The following is a 15,954-nucleotide window of genomic DNA, read 5'->3' as shown; positions in this document are numbered from 1 at the left end:
AGATTAATACCTACGCACTTAAATCATGTTTTTCTTATCTGGATATAGATATCTTCTTATTTCTATACAACTTTGCCTGTACGTGTACTGATGATTCTTTCTCATGTCTATTTCTTGTCCAGAAATTTGCCTTGGGTTAAATTTTTTCGTTTGATATATAACGTAACAGATTATAACCGAACCAAGTGTGAAGTGATAGGCAAAAAAGATTGCCTTTAGCACAAACTCACATTTTCAGTTGGCAGTGTTTGTTCAATAGATAATAATAACTACAGTATGTATCCGACATTAAAAATTGCACTCCATTAAATATTGAAGCACACTTATCCTGCAATGATGGATGCAAAAGTGCAGCAAGCGTAACATCATGAATGTTTAGTCACCATTATGCTAAATTATGTTGTTATTACCGACATGTCACCGTTTACACTGTTTAACGATTATTTTGCCGGAGAGACGGTAATTATTTTTATATACACGAGGCTTTTGCAATAGAAATTCATAATTTCGTATTACTAGATATTATATATACAATTTTATGCTAGTAAGTATTAAGCTAGTGATGATTGATCGTCTTTAATCGTCAATTTAGCATAGTATTAGTAACGTCCGTTTTGGGCCCTTGGTTATGTAAAAATCATATTTCTAAACACGGATAAAAAGCTCTATAACATAGCGTACCTAAATATTGTCCAAAAATTTATTGCGTATAAACCATCAATATCTTTATATTGATGTTTGAATGCTATAAAACCAAAAATATCAAATTCTATAAACATCAATTTATGAATATAATTTCTTGGAAGTAAGTATGCCGTATGCGTCATATTAAAGTAATTAATGTACTAACAAAGAAGTTTATATACTAATTTCACGGTTTAAGCACAAAGGGTTAAGTTTATATAAACAGCCGGAAGATATTGTCAGGACTACTACAGCCGCGAACAAAATTGTGTTTACAGAAACTTTACATGAAAATTATTTTCCTGTGTCATATTTTATTTGTTTAATTATAATTTGAACACACGTCATTTGTCTTAATTTTATTAATACAATGTTTAATTTAAGTGAAGATTCATTATTCATTCATCTGTTTCACTGATCGAATTTCTGTAAAATTAGGTGATCAGCCTTCTGTGTCCTGCCAGACCGAGAGTTTTTTTTTCGTCTCTACCGGAAAACGAACCCAGGAACCCAGCGTAGACTGTAGGTACCAAGAAGGCGGTCACAAGTTACTTCTTCAGATAAATTCAATCGAAGCTTATGAATTAATCATAACACCAAGTACTTAAGTGTGAAACAATATACCAAATCGTATCAATTAATTATGCATGACCTAAATTTCGAATTCGAATTAATCATGTTATTCATTTAGAAAATTAATTAGCGAGTGCACATTGGATTATAATAATATATTGTTTACATCAATCATTTACGTCAATACATTAATTAGGATTTAACAAAGATTATCTAATTATTCAGTTCATTTGCGGGTCAAATCATGATAATATATTAAACGCAATAATGCATCTGAGTGCTTTGGAGCGGCACTAATCAGTTCTATTTGTAACTCAAATATATAACTGTTCTTATAATATATATTTATGTTATCATAATACATATATCAATGGTTATTTAAACCAGGGTATTTTTATTATAAAATATTAGTCCTAAATCTATATTAGTGTAGATAATAAAGTTGAAAAGTTGGGTTTATGGTTGAAAGCGCTAATCTCCTTCATATACCAAGTAATTTTTATAATTTCAGGTTTAAGGCGTATTTGGTTCCTCAAAGATCATTTCAGTATTTGTTTCTTTAACTAGACTTAAAAGTAAAGCTTTAAGCTTTTAATTTAAATTCCCTGTGTAGATTCAGGTACATAAAGGTTCATTTGTTAGACCACGAATCCCCAACGTCCCATTATAAAAATCGATTGCGAAACCAACACATCTGCTTCATCTCATCATGCCCACTGTAGTTAGATGTAAAAGGGGTTTAGCCGGTCTCTAATAGAGATGAACTCTTTGTTATAATTTCACAATACAATGTCATTTTACTGGTCGCAATTGGCAAATATGGAAATTATTCCTAATATAAAATTACATTTTAATGCAAAATAAAGTTAGACAGAAATTTTCTTTCTCTGAAGTTTTGAATCAATGGGAACTATGCTTAATTAAGTATATACAGTTGAATTCACATATTTGAAAAAAAATGCGTCTGAAATTTTATACGTATTTTTTACGAACTCAGCGTATGCAAAACTATAACCTCCTTTGAGCTTTGTATACCAACACCGACATATTTACGTACCTATTACAGGTATAGCTGATAACTGAAACAATAATAGACCACTGCTGCAATAGCGAGGACAATTTCTAACTGCACTGTCTTTAAAACTAATAATCATGATCTATTTGACTTGTCTAACATTATTATGAATGATTCCATCATCTGGTCGTCATATCTGAGAATTGATGATCACAAGAACTGACTATAAATGTTTTACGGTTATTAGATTTGGCTCATTTCCCTTTACGATGGCTTCTATTTCATTTTATGCGTGTTCGGAAATGCCAAACAAAACATGTGTTTCATTTTTAATATCGGGGAACTACGTGAGCGTATATTATGATGAAACTTTCTGGAAATTGATACAGTCATGATTAGTTTTGAAATGAATTTTGCGAATGATTTATGTAACTCTACCTTGAAAGAAATGACTAAGGTTTATTATTTCATTCATGTAGTAAGAGGAATCGTCAATTATTGTGTCTTTACCGAGCGAAAAGCAATGTGCATTCGAAAGCGAATACTAGGCGAGATGCAATAATACCTATTTGAAAATTTAAGACTAGTGCTATTCAGTATATGACAAGTTTATTTATTTATTTAAAATCAAGGGTATTGGTACTGTAAAATACTTAGATCATTATTGATTATATAATTGGATACGTGCTTATCTATCTTCTATAATATAAAAATGAATCCCAAAATGTGTTGGTAAGCGCATAACTTGAGAACGGCTTAACCGATTTCGTTAATTATTTTTTTATAATATTCCTTGAAGTTCGAGGATGGTTCTTATGTAGAGAAAACGGACCGCTAGTTTGCCAATAAAAACAAATTTACAGCTTCTACACTTATATACTTTTAATACTTTTTTTAATTTGATACGTCTTAATTAATGTAAGTATTATACAGATTTAGTTTGTCAAAAGATCAATGAAACAAAATAGGTAGTTGCACTTCAGAACGCTGGCGCCGCTTTGCTAGTTGCTAGTACCGGCAATCGTTTCAAATACCAATATTGCTATATTTGCAAACATCAGTCATTGCTAAATTTAGTAAAGGGGTTAACGAGTTTCGAATCGTTTTTCCGTCTTTAAGAGTTGAGTTTGGAACACATTTAATAGCAATTATAAATCTGTAGATACTTCACTGAATGCAAAATCGAAGTATCCTATTTTTGAAGTGAAAACTTCTTTAGCGACGTTGGGTATAAAATCTTAAACTCGCGTCAGGACACGTGGCCTGATCGAAAAAGCGTAAGATGGATTTTTTTTAGCTCTTATGCCTCCTCCACACTACTCGCGAAGTTGAACGAGGTTAGACGAATAGAATAATGTAGAGAGGCACTTCGGCTTACTTCGTCCAACTTTACCTCGCCTCGGCCGACTTCCGTTTGTTGTCGGTTTTTGCGCCCGAGTCAAAGGGCACGAAGTTACCTGAAGTTCGTTCTGAATATGAACGTATGCGCTCCTCGCGAAGTTGAACGAGTGTGTAGTGTAGCACCGCGGACTTCAGTCAACTTCGGCCGAGTACTTCGCCGAGGAACTTCGCGAGTAGTGTGGAGGAGGCATTATATTCCATGCGTAAGGCTGGTTGCAGAGCTTGACCGACCGTCAGTGCGTACCGTCCTGACGATACGCATCAACAATGTGTATGAATATGACACTAATACGCATGACAATACGCGTGCCGCGTATGGTCGGTCTAGCTATGAACGGTTTTATGAATTTCCATACATATGACAAGCGCGACTGACGTACGCACTGATGGTCGGTCAAGCTCTGCAACCAGCCTAAGACGGATACCATTCCAAAATATCAAACATACTCAACGTTAATAATCAAGTTTTCACTTCTGCCGGCACTCCCGGAGTGCAACCCGTCTTTTTTTTTATTTAACGTATCTACCTAGGTATAGGTATTGTTTTTAATTGCAATTAATTACATATAATAGGTATGAATTTTACTATTCACTAATAATGTCTATGCAACGATAAATACATAAAATGTGCTGCCAAACACGAATTATCAAGGAAGCCTTGTAAAACCACGAAATACGCACTTAATTTGTCATAAACCTCGTCTTCATAGAATTTCGTGAATTAAATCGGTATTTTATATACCTAGCTAATACCCATTTTTAACGACTATTTACTAGTATATACTTCTATTCGATCATAAACTATTTCCTAGGTAAAGATTAAGTATTAGACATTATTCAGGTACTAGGTAATGAATGAAACTCTCAATGCACTAAATCAGCTAACAGTGTTGACAGAAGCTTAGTGCCGTACTTAGGCCTGATTTAGGGCACTGCACTTTGCTCTAATTAGCAAGTCTGTACCATGTCGTTAGTTGCACCTAAGGTGTTAATATTGTTAGCCATTTTTGCTTCATTGTGCTCGTTTACTTAGTGAACAGCTTATTTATGGCAATATTAAGGAGGGAATACTTTAGTTTTTGGAGTAGGTAAACGTGTAGGTAATGTGTTTTCTACTGAAATAAAAGTACATTAAATCGAGTAGGTACCTAATTGGTAGATTCAGTAAAAACTTCACCTCATTTATGTTTCATACTTCGTTTGTTTAACAGATTAATGATTTACAAAATGTAATCCTTAACATTATTATAATATCATAATATTCTAAATTCTTCCTTTCTTGACTCTCGAGGTAGGTATTTAAAAACCGTTCATTAAGGTTACCGTGTACTAATTTAATTCAATATTAAATTTTAATTAGTAAATCTAGTACTAATTTCATCCAACCAACTTTATCCATTACCCTACTGAAAGATGTTTTTAACGTTTTTAATCAAATTACGGGCGCAGCTTCCGTCAGCATTTCCCAGTCTCAGTGAGGATTTTTAACAACGTTTCGTACGCTGATTAAACAATTTAACATTAATTGTCAAAATTAAATCTTTAGTTTACGGGCGAAATTTATTATTGTTCTACTCTATAAAGCTCAACTGTGTTTTGTCTCTCTGACTCGGCTAATTCAGTTGAAACTTGGTTGAAACCGATTTTGACGTCACCGTGATTGCTATTAGAGACTATTGAAGCGATTTACTCTCATGGCGGGCAAAAACCGGGGCAAGCTCTCAAATTATTGTATATATAATTTGAAATGTAAAGCTTTCAATAGGTTTTTAATTATTATCGTACTGCTACCTGGCGGTAATTGTGGTGAATACGCAATAAGAATTTCGTTCATCACAACTTCTAGTCTATAACTTCCTAAATAAAAATGATTTGTAGAAACGTATTATGTCATTTCACATTACACAAGTCTTAGATCATCGCAGAAGTCAGAACTACCACTTAAGATGCGACACGCAGTGGGGAAAGTACAAATTTATCGTCTATTGAATTGTTGCTTTATTACAAAATACAACACTTTCTGCGAAATGAAGGTTAAGGAAAGAATTGCAAATGCAACTGAATAAATGAATGGTAATAATCTTAAAACTTCCTCATCATACATCAAAAATAACCTTAAAAGTAGTAGGTAGGTAACCTAATTAGTATATTTTCTTGAATAATAAAACTGCACTACAAGCAAGGTAATCCGTATTTAACATAACAAATAGTACAGAAGCAAGAGAACAGTAGTAGGTATTACATTGACAAACACAACCTTTACCTTTGATATTCATGAAAATTAATTGGCCGGAATATACATACTAGCTATATATTTCGAACAAACGAATTAAACTAGTCTCTTCATCTCTTGGGAACATCAGGTGCAAGATTAGACAGATGAGATCATTTCACGTACAATTACCAGCTAAATCGCCACTTTATTGGATAATTTGTATGTACATGTCACCAATCAGCTCGTTCATTGACCATTAGTGCTCAAGACGAATAATGCTTTTCCTCACTTGAGTGCTAAACCGTTTATCAGGTTTAACATGTTAAAGTGAATTATGTTACCCGTGCGGTCATCCCTCCGTGAAACGTGACTTTTTAATGCCAATTTGATGATTCAAAGAACCTCTTTCATGAAAGGAACAGATAATGAATCGAATAATTATCTACGTTTATATTAGACAATCATGACAAAAAAATTAATCCCGCCTTTTTTTTCTTTGGTTTGTTATCACGGTTATGCATCAATAAATCGTTTTTCTTCATATACTTAGAATAAATGATTATACCTGTTGGTTTTTTTATAGAATAATAGATGATAAAAATATGACTGAGTCTTTCATTTCCATTTTCCACCCAATATAAAGATCTTAAGAAGTACAGAATGTCTAGTTAGGTTGAGCTGATAAAAATGTATAATGTCATATTCTACGTAAAGCGAGTTTATATTAATAAGATAAATCTCTTGTTTCAGATTTTACTGGGACCTCTGCATGCTGCTCTTGTTAGTCGCCAACCTGATCATTCTGCCTGTTGCCATCTCCTTCTTCAACGACGACCTCAGCACTCGGTGGATAGCCTTCAATTGTTTATCGGATACTATATTCCTTATAGATATCGTTGTTAATTTTAGAACAGGTAAATATCGATAAAAATCAATTTATAAATATTTTAATTTATGTATAATTTATGTCACAAAGTTAGGCACATAGGTTTCAAACATCGCACTACATTTTAGTCTATAATATCAGATAAACAACTGTGTTCAGTATCTTAAAATATTATTGGTATTAAAAAATAAAAAAGAATGTCAACAGACCTACTTATAATTTCGCTAAAAAGCGTGATTAAGTTTAACTTTGACAAATTACGATAAGCAGTTTAATCGATAAAGTAATTAATTTTTAAAGATAAAATAGTCAAGAACCTTGAGCAAATGTAACTAAAATCTTTATAAATATCAAGAACATAATAATTAACATTGTTTCAAACTAGAATCGGTGAGCTGTTCACAATCCATTGAACGTACTCAATCATGTTACTATTATTATGCATTTCGAATACAAAACACTTGAATAGCACTATAGCCACTAGTGCTCTCTATAGTTCAAACACTACTTGTTTAACAAACAAGCTTAATAATAGATAATACGGTAGATGAACTGAAATAAAGATTTATTGTACCTTTTCGATATAACACATTGTATTAAGAACTCAAATTGCTTACTGTATGCCGACGATAACAAAATTTTCCGTAAAGTAACTTGTGCCGCCGATTGTAATCTACTCCAATCTGATCTAGATAATCTCGGAGAATATTTTAAAATTAATAACATCGGCGTAAATATTCAAAAATGCCAAACCATAAGCTTTTCTCGTAAACGTAACGTTTTTTTATTTGAATATAGTATCAATAATCAGTTAATTAATAGAACAACTTCAGTAATGGATCTCGGCATCCTTCTGGACGATAAATGTTTCTTCGACGCCCATATTGAGTACATGTCCAGTAAAGCTTACAAATCCCTTGGTTTCATCCTAAGAACAAGTCAACCTTTTAAAAACTCTCAGTGTTTAAAAATGCTATATAATAGTTACGTCAGAAGCATATTAGAATATGGAAGCATAATATGGCGACCATTTTTTAAAAAATATATAGACAAAATAGAAAAAATACAAAAGATATTTATGAAGCATCTTAGCTTTAAAGCAAAACGTAACTTTAAGGACTACAAAGAATCCTGCATTTTCTTTAAAATGAATACTCTCGAAGACAGACGTACTCTTTCAGATATTATGTTTCTTTATGATCTCCTGAACAACAAACTAGACTGCCCCCAAATAACAGAAAATATATATTTTAACACCCCTCTAACTCGAACACGTAATACTCCTTTATTATTTATACCACGTACAAAAAATCAATATATGAAGAACTCACTCTTTAATCGCCTACCTTCGATATACAATGAAAAATTTTCTACTCTTGACATATTTAACAGTCCTCGCAATCGTTTTAAATCCAATGTAACTAAAATATTATCAAACGTACCTAACACATTTTAATCATCCACACGCACACACATACATACACACAAACACACCCAAACGCACTCACCCACACACACAACTCACCACTCTTTAATAAGTTACTGTTTTGAATATACATATAATTGGTAATAATTGTAAAACTCGTAATTGGCGTATTGTATCATAGATATAAGTAGATTAAGTCAAACTGTAAGCTGTGTAGTTTTCGAATAAATAAATAAATAAATAAATTGTGCTTTATTATTTCTTCGGATTTATAACGCGGAATTACGTTTAACTTATCTGTGCTGGTATTAATAAATTCATGCACATGCATTTTGTATATGAGAGGTAAATAGTTCGTCTGTTTAACTCTATTTACTTTTTAATTTCAGGAATAATGCAGCAAGACAATGCAGAACAAGTGATATTAGATCCCAAGTTAATAGCAAAGCACTATTTAAGGACGTGGTTCTTCCTGGACCTCATCTCTAGTATACCACTAGATTATATATTCTTGATCTTCAATCAGGTAAACGTACGTTGCAATTTGGCCGTGTTCCTATTATTATAGAGTTAATCTATCTTTTATGTTGTTGATATTCTGTTTCAGCTTGGGTGTAATTTGTTTTATAGCAAACATTATTTGTTTTTATTTTGTTTATTCGTTTCTCATTGTCAATATACGCAACTGCCATGAGAACGTGCAACGCGTCGTGTTTTAGATCTAATACTTACAAGGTTTATTTGGAACCTCGAAAGGTTTGGTTGCACCGAATAAGACTTCTCTTCGAACATGTGAACTATATTTTACAATAAAACCTTGTGTATCTGCACGTTTATATCCAATTTCAACTCACTCAATGATCTTCTTCGCTTATAAGCCTAATCTGTAGGTTATATTACTGAATTATTTGTGACTATCTTATGCACATTTAAACTCTGTGCACATCTATTAACTCTTCAAATGTCGCACCCTGTAGATATATAACTGCAAACTTACTTCGATGTACCTTTTCCTTTTATGTAAATCTATAATTACATAATTTTGTCAGCATGGTTATGCTTGTTTTTCATAGATTTTCTTTTTAATTTTATCTTTTTACCATAACACTTAAATTTTTCGCTAATTTCTTTCGTCTTTTTATTTATTTTAATATGCAACACGACCAAATTGTACTTTTTATTATTACTAACACTTAGAAATATAACGATATTAATGAAAATCGTTAGCATTTACATATTATATATTGAAGCTTAATAAATTATGTACAGCATTTTATCTTTATTCTTATCTTTTGACATGTACTAAGCTTTTATGATACTAATACGAAACCCAGTTTTCTAATGGAGAGTTTTAAGAAGTTTATAGCAATTTTAATATGTACAGTATATGCTTGGCACTTTTCTTTGGCCTGATAACTACTTACTCATGTAACCTAAATGCATGATTTTACACTTCGCATATTTAGGGCCTTCTCATGGTGCTGCTTAGAATCGTTCCAGTTCTTCGGAGCGCCACAGTAAATGCCAGATACTAATATATTATTGGTTGTGTTCACAGGATTTTAGTGAAAGCTTTCAAATTCTTCACGCCGGTCGTGCTTTAAGGATACTTCGGTTAGCAAAACTTCTATCTTTGGTTCGACTACTTCGACTTTCAAGACTCGTCCGATATGTATCGCAATGGGAGGAAGTATATGTAAGCCATCATCTTTCTTCTAGCCGACACTTTTACTTATTTTTACTTCCCCACTAACACTGCTCTAACACATTACGCTCACATCGACTAACATGAGATGAACACCTACTAACTTAAATATAATATTGGATTAAATGATTCTGGAATTGATGCATACCAAATACGTAATTATTGGCATATGTGTTTGTATATAATACGATGAAAATGTTTTATAACTATTATTAATATTGGTCTAAAATGTTCTAGATTGTAGTGATCCCAATAAGGTCTTATTGGAAGTGTGTTGTAATCCTGTATTATACCATTCCCCCACCCCCACTGAATGTGAGCCCGTCCCGCTCTGCACTTCTCTACTGCCTTTCTGCAAGCTTATTTCTGCCTGAGCACGCTCTCACTCGTAAACTATCCGTTTCAAATTTCCGAAGCCCGCGTCGCGCCGCGATAAATCGTCCAGACCGCAGACCCAAACCGTCCCACACTCACAGAGTCAATTATTTGCAAAACAATTCATATTATGTTGCTGCTTCTTCGAAGCCTTAGCATTATGCTGATGCGATATTATAAATCAGCTGCGCTTTGCATAACGATCGATACCATTTTAATTTTATTATAATCATCCACATAATATCAAACTGTTATACCTATATGTATTTAACGTAGTGTATAAAATTAAAAAAATCTCGATGACGTAACATAAAACAAAGTAAACAGCAACAATATAAATCACAAAGACGAGAAGCTAGGTTAGATAAGCAAACGGTAAACGGGGACAGTTCGTAAGAATGCGGAGAGTCAGTGAGAAGTAAAGGACGGGGAGGGTGGTGGTGTTGACGTGACAGTGACGGTGTGTGCAGATGAGCCCCGGCCCGCAACCGAGCGACGAGCCCGGCGGCCCCGATGGCGGAGGTTCCCGCGACCTCACCTCGCAGGTGCCGCATGAGACTCGCGCGTTCCTAGCTAGTGTAGGGGCCTAGCCCTTCCCGCTCGTGTCGGTGTTAGTGCCTGCTCGCACGCGCCCCCGCCCCGCTCCGCACACCCCGCGACGACCTCCGACCGCGCTCTCCCGGGCGCCTCGCTCTCTTCCTACTATCTCGTGTTTCTCGCTTGTTTTCTAGATCTTGCAGAATCTACAAAAAAAGCGCACGGAACGGAGGGGACGTCTCAGCTCCGACGTTGCCAAAAAGAAGGGTGACACGAAAAGCAATCTGATATTTAAGGTAACAGGGTCGGCGCGAGCCGGCGCGCATGTGCTCGTTCGCCCGCTTAGCATGTTGGCGCCGCCGGCGTCCTTTACACCGCTGCGTTCGCTTCGCTTCCTCTCTTTCGTTGGCGTGTCCGTTCCCCGATCCGCCGGCGGCCGCGCGGGCGGAGGCGCGTCGGGCCGCGGGCAGGTCGCGAGCCCGCGCGGCGGCTCCGGGCCCGCGATCTGCCCGCTCCGCCCGCCTGTAGCATGCTCGCTCGACAATCGCCTCACGCGTTCATACTTTTCTCTCACTGTGTACGAATTCATCGGTAGATGATCATCGCGATGCTTGACCTCGAGCGTCCTTGTCGCGCGCAGTCCGCACGGCTTCCTTTAGAGGCGACGTTCCCTTAATATACGATGCTAATCCTCGATGTTTCCTCCGCAGTTTCTCAACATGGCGTCCGTTTTCATGCGGATATTCAACTTAATCTGCATGATGTTATTAATCGGTCATTGGTCTGGATGTCTTCAATTCCTTGTGCCTATGCTGCAAGGATTTCCGCCTAATTCGTGGGTGGCAATAAACGAATTACAAGTAAGTGAATATAGTACTTACATATTTTTATTATTTTCATCACAAAAAAATATTCTGTAAACGTCACGTTATATGTATCTACCTATGCTCGCTCTTTCACATTAGTTCTTAAGAAAAATTATCAATTTACCCTGTTTTTAATAAATTTTTAATTAAAATTATATTCACTGTAGGTAATGATTTAAATGATGATGATGATGACGATTTGAACTTAATTTTCAGATTGATCCTTTTCCTATTTCCACTCGACTTTTGAATATAACTTACGCGTGTATTACTCGCTTTCAGGAAGCTTATTGGCTGGAGCAGTATTCATGGGCGCTGTTCAAAGCGATGTCTCACATGCTGTGCATCGGGTACGGCCGCTTCCCGCCGCAGTCGCTCACGGACATGTGGCTCACGATGCTCTCCATGATCTCTGGTGCTACATGCTATGCCCTCTTCCTGGGTCATGCAACTAACTTGATTCAGAGTCTTGACTCTTCGCGTAGGCAATATCGAGAAAAGGTACGAACTACTCCCTACAAGGCTTTACTTATTAATGTCACTAAAGCTGTTATGAACACATTAAAATATTAAATCTAAATAAATACCTCAATAAAATCCCCTATAAAATACCATAAATAAAAGTCATCAATTCAATCAGTCATGCTCCCATCCGTATAGTGTTTAACAAATAATTAACTGTCATAATTGCCTGTTTCAGAGATTAGACGTGAGTACAGAATGAATGTTCGTTAGTGGGTTATTGTTGTTGCAAATCACAAGATTATGCGTTTTTTCACACACTTAGGACTCATTTTCAAATTATATTAACCGGTGTTTTAATTGGGCGTAGTTTAAAAATGATTGTCGTTTGATAATCACTATAGTTTGTTTTTTGCACAGTCGTCTAAAACAGTTCAAGAATCTTAATTTGTCTACGGATATAATAATCCAGCTCCTTTCGCTTATTTATACCTGTTTTACTTCTCATTTAAAAATACGTCCAATTTATAGTCGTTCCATAAAATATCTAACATGTATAGACGTCAGTATTTCATTACAGTGTTCATGACAGTTTTCATTTCGAATCCATTCGTAACTAACATCAATGGTGTAGAGTAGAGCTATTATTATAATCAATATAAGCCAGAATAACTTCATCCTCATTTAGGCTGGTTGCAGAGCTTGACCGACCGTCAGTGCGTACCGTCGGTCCTGACGATACGCATCAACAATGTGTATGAATATGACACTAATACGCATGACAATACGCGTGCTTATGGTCGGTCTAGCTATGAACGGTTTTATGAATTTCCATACATATGACAAGCGCGACTGACGTACGCACTGATGGTCGGTCAAGCTCTGCAACCAGCCTATAAACGAAACTTTAGTTTGTAAACAGGAAAAGTGTTATAGTTAAACTTTTATTCTGGTTTAAATTTAAAATAACTTCACGATCGCACGATCATGTCTATATCTTTACAATAGTGTGAGCGTGAAAGCAAATACGTATAATAACAAAGGAAGTGTTTTGCAAGAGTCTTGCCTTTAAATATCTAATATAAATCCATTTTATTTCAGGTGAAACAAGTTGAAGAATACATGGCGTATCGCAAGTTACCGCGTGAGATGCGGCAGAGAATAACAGAGTACTTCGAGCATCGGTACCAAGGGAAGTTCTTCGATGAGGAGCTTATCCTTGGAGAGTTGAGTGAAAAGCTACGCGAAGACGTCATCAACTATAACTGCCGGTCGCTGGTCGCATCCGTGCCTTTCTTCGCAAACGCTGACTCCAACTTTGTTTCTGATGTCGTCACTAAATTGCGTTATGAAGTCTTCCAGCCTGGTAAATATTTGAGCATTTGTGTAAAAATTAGATGAATCAAAATATAGAGTCAAAATTTGATGTTTTTTTCTTACATAAAATAAAAACTTTAACATAATAACGGTTTTCTAAATAAATACCTACTGTAATCCTTATGTATTTTCTATAGTAAATAGAGGATGGAAAATTATTTCGGCATGGATTCATAATTGATTGATAAATTGATTTCCATTAAAATGATTACTTAATATCCATTTGAGTAAAGTTAGTTAGTAGTAGATAAATAATCCACTTAAAAAATTCATCAGATTTTTTTTTTTAAAGATTTACATGTAATGTTTTATTTTCTTTTCAGGTGATATTATCATAAAAGAAGGAACCATCGGAAATAAGATGTATTTTATACAAGAAGGCATAGTAGACATAGTGATGGCAAACGGCGAAGTAGCGACCAGTCTATCGGACGGGTCTTATTTCGGCGAGATCTGTCTACTGACGAATGCCCGACGAGTAGCCTCCGTCCGCGCCGAGACTTATTGCAATCTATTTTCCTTATCAGTGGACCACTTTAACGCTGTACTCGACCAATATCCACTAATGCGTCGCACGATGGAGAGCGTCGCGGCGGAGCGTCTCAACAAGATCGGCAAGAACCCCAACCTCGTCGCGCACCGGGAGGACGACACGACGTCGGAGGGGAACACCATCAACGCCGTGGTGAACGCGCTGGCCGCGGAGGCGGAGCACGTGAGCCTGTCGGACGACAGCGTGGCGCGGCTGTCGGAGCGCTCGCTGGGGCTGGCGCTGCAGCCGCTGCAGGCGGCGTCGTGCCGCATGGCGGGCGTGGCGCTGCCCGGGCTGGGCGTGGCGGCGGCGGCGCTGCCGCGGCCCAAGTCCGAGCACGACTTCAGCTCGGCGCAGGCGCAGCCGCCGGCGCTGGCGGGCGGCGCCAGCTTCCACAAGTCGGACGCCGGCATCGCCCCCTGACGCCGCACCCTCAGCTAGGCCGCGACGGCCGACCGATAGCAATACTAGGCTTAGTGCGAGCGCGCGGCGCCTCGCTAGGTGTAGCGTAGACGCGAGTATTAGCTGCGACTCTGCCGGGCGAACGCGCCCGCCGAATCTCATTTTGTGATCTTATACTTAATTCTCCTGTGTTATTTAGGTTAAATTTTATATCATCGACGCTGTGACGAATACGCGACGTATTCCGATTATACATATAGACACTGTGGCTAAACTGTACATTATAGGGCGTAGAGTTGAGAGTCGTAATTTTTTTTATGGTTAGCTATTGTCCTATGGAACCTAAATCTGAAATTTCACACCAAGGAAACTTTTAGTTTTTGAGTTACGAATTTTTGAAAATCGTAAAATTACTATAGAAAGTTACTCCATCTTGTTTTTGTTACGCATATTTATTGTTTTGTCAATGTCAACCTGACACACAGTACCTGCTTAGTGTGATTCATTTCAAGTACAACATTTCTAACCATTAAGTAGAGTAATTAATTTTGTTTAACTTTTTACGAAAAAAAAAAACGCTCCGAACTCGAAACAAGTTAGGTTAGGTTATGTTAGACTTTTTTTAAACAATCGAGCGGAGCGAGCGCAGCGAGCGGAGCGAGCGCAGCGAGCGGAGCGTCTCGAATTGTTTTACGTGAAATGCAAATGAATAGCCAAGTTTGACACTTAATTTATTATGTTTAACTTTTTACGAAAAAAAAAACTCTCCGAACTCGAAACAAGTTAGGTTAGGTTATGTTAGACTTTTTTTAAACAATCGAGCGGAGCGAGCGCAGCGAGCGGAGCGTCTCGAATTGTTTTACGCCAAATTTGACATTGACAAAATAATAAATATGCGTAACAAAAACAAGATGGAGTAACTTTCTATAGTAATGTTCCGATTTTCAAAAATTCGTAACTCAAAAACTAAAAGTTTCCTTGGTGTGAAATTTCAGATTTGGGTTCCATAGGACAATAGCTAACCACAAAAAAATTGTCGACTCTCAACTCCACGCCCTATAATGTACAGTTTTACCGACACTGTTATATATGAAACTATCGAGTCTTATAGTAATACCTTGCCACTAAAGAGAAAATTATGTAGACTAGACTGAAATGTAAAGATATCACTATTTTATGCTTTGTTGGCGTACGTGAACCTTCATTGTTGACGGTTGACGGACATTCGTTCGCGAGTGAACGTTCAGAGTTTATCGTTGCCGGTAGAGACGATAACGGAGATTATTATATATCTGAAGTTGTTGATAATTATTATTATTATTACTTATTATATAAACGTTGAAGCGTAGAGATGTGTAGAGTTGCGTGATGACTCGTTCGCCTCGCTTTATTTAGATATTCGTGTAACATGTCCTATTTTTGCACATAACCTACTATAATCTTGTGCCATATAAATTTATTTTTATATTTTTCGGTTAGGCATTTACACAGAATTGCA

General features: G+C 36.4%; 1 protein-coding gene across 9 annotated transcripts in view; it reads left to right on the top strand.

Moving 5' to 3' along the window:
* LOC123698853 (potassium/sodium hyperpolarization-activated cyclic nucleotide-gated channel 2) overlaps positions 1 to 14,711 on the top strand; it is a 180,201-nt gene extending 165,490 nt beyond the window's left edge. For 6 of the 9 annotated variants that reach the window (XM_045645639.1, XM_045645638.1, XM_045645647.1 and 3 more), the window contains 8 exons: positions 6,639 to 6,802; positions 8,590 to 8,732; positions 9,759 to 9,896; positions 11,012 to 11,113; positions 11,528 to 11,677; positions 11,966 to 12,184; positions 13,247 to 13,511; positions 13,846 to 14,711. In XM_045645639.1, coding sequence (XP_045501595.1) covers positions 6,639 to 6,802; positions 8,590 to 8,732; positions 9,759 to 9,896; positions 11,012 to 11,113; positions 11,528 to 11,677; positions 11,966 to 12,184; positions 13,247 to 13,511; positions 13,846 to 14,477 — 1,813 coding nt within the window. In that variant the 3' untranslated portion in view covers positions 14,478 to 14,711. The remainder of the gene's footprint in view (positions 1 to 6,638; positions 6,803 to 8,589; positions 8,733 to 9,758; positions 9,897 to 11,011; positions 11,114 to 11,527; positions 11,678 to 11,965; positions 12,185 to 13,246; positions 13,512 to 13,845) is intronic. The other 3 variants (XM_045645640.1, XM_045645641.1, XM_045645643.1) reach the window with 3 other exon arrangements.
* The last annotated feature ends 1,243 nt before the right edge of the window (positions 14,712 to 15,954 follow it).

This window comes from Colias croceus, chromosome 17 (assembly GCF_905220415.1).
Source record: "Colias croceus chromosome 17, ilColCroc2.1".
Lineage (NCBI taxonomy): Eukaryota > Metazoa > Arthropoda > Insecta > Lepidoptera > Pieridae > Colias > Colias croceus.
Note: the sequence above shows the minus strand (reverse complement) of the source record. Positions and strands in the feature narration are given on the sequence as shown.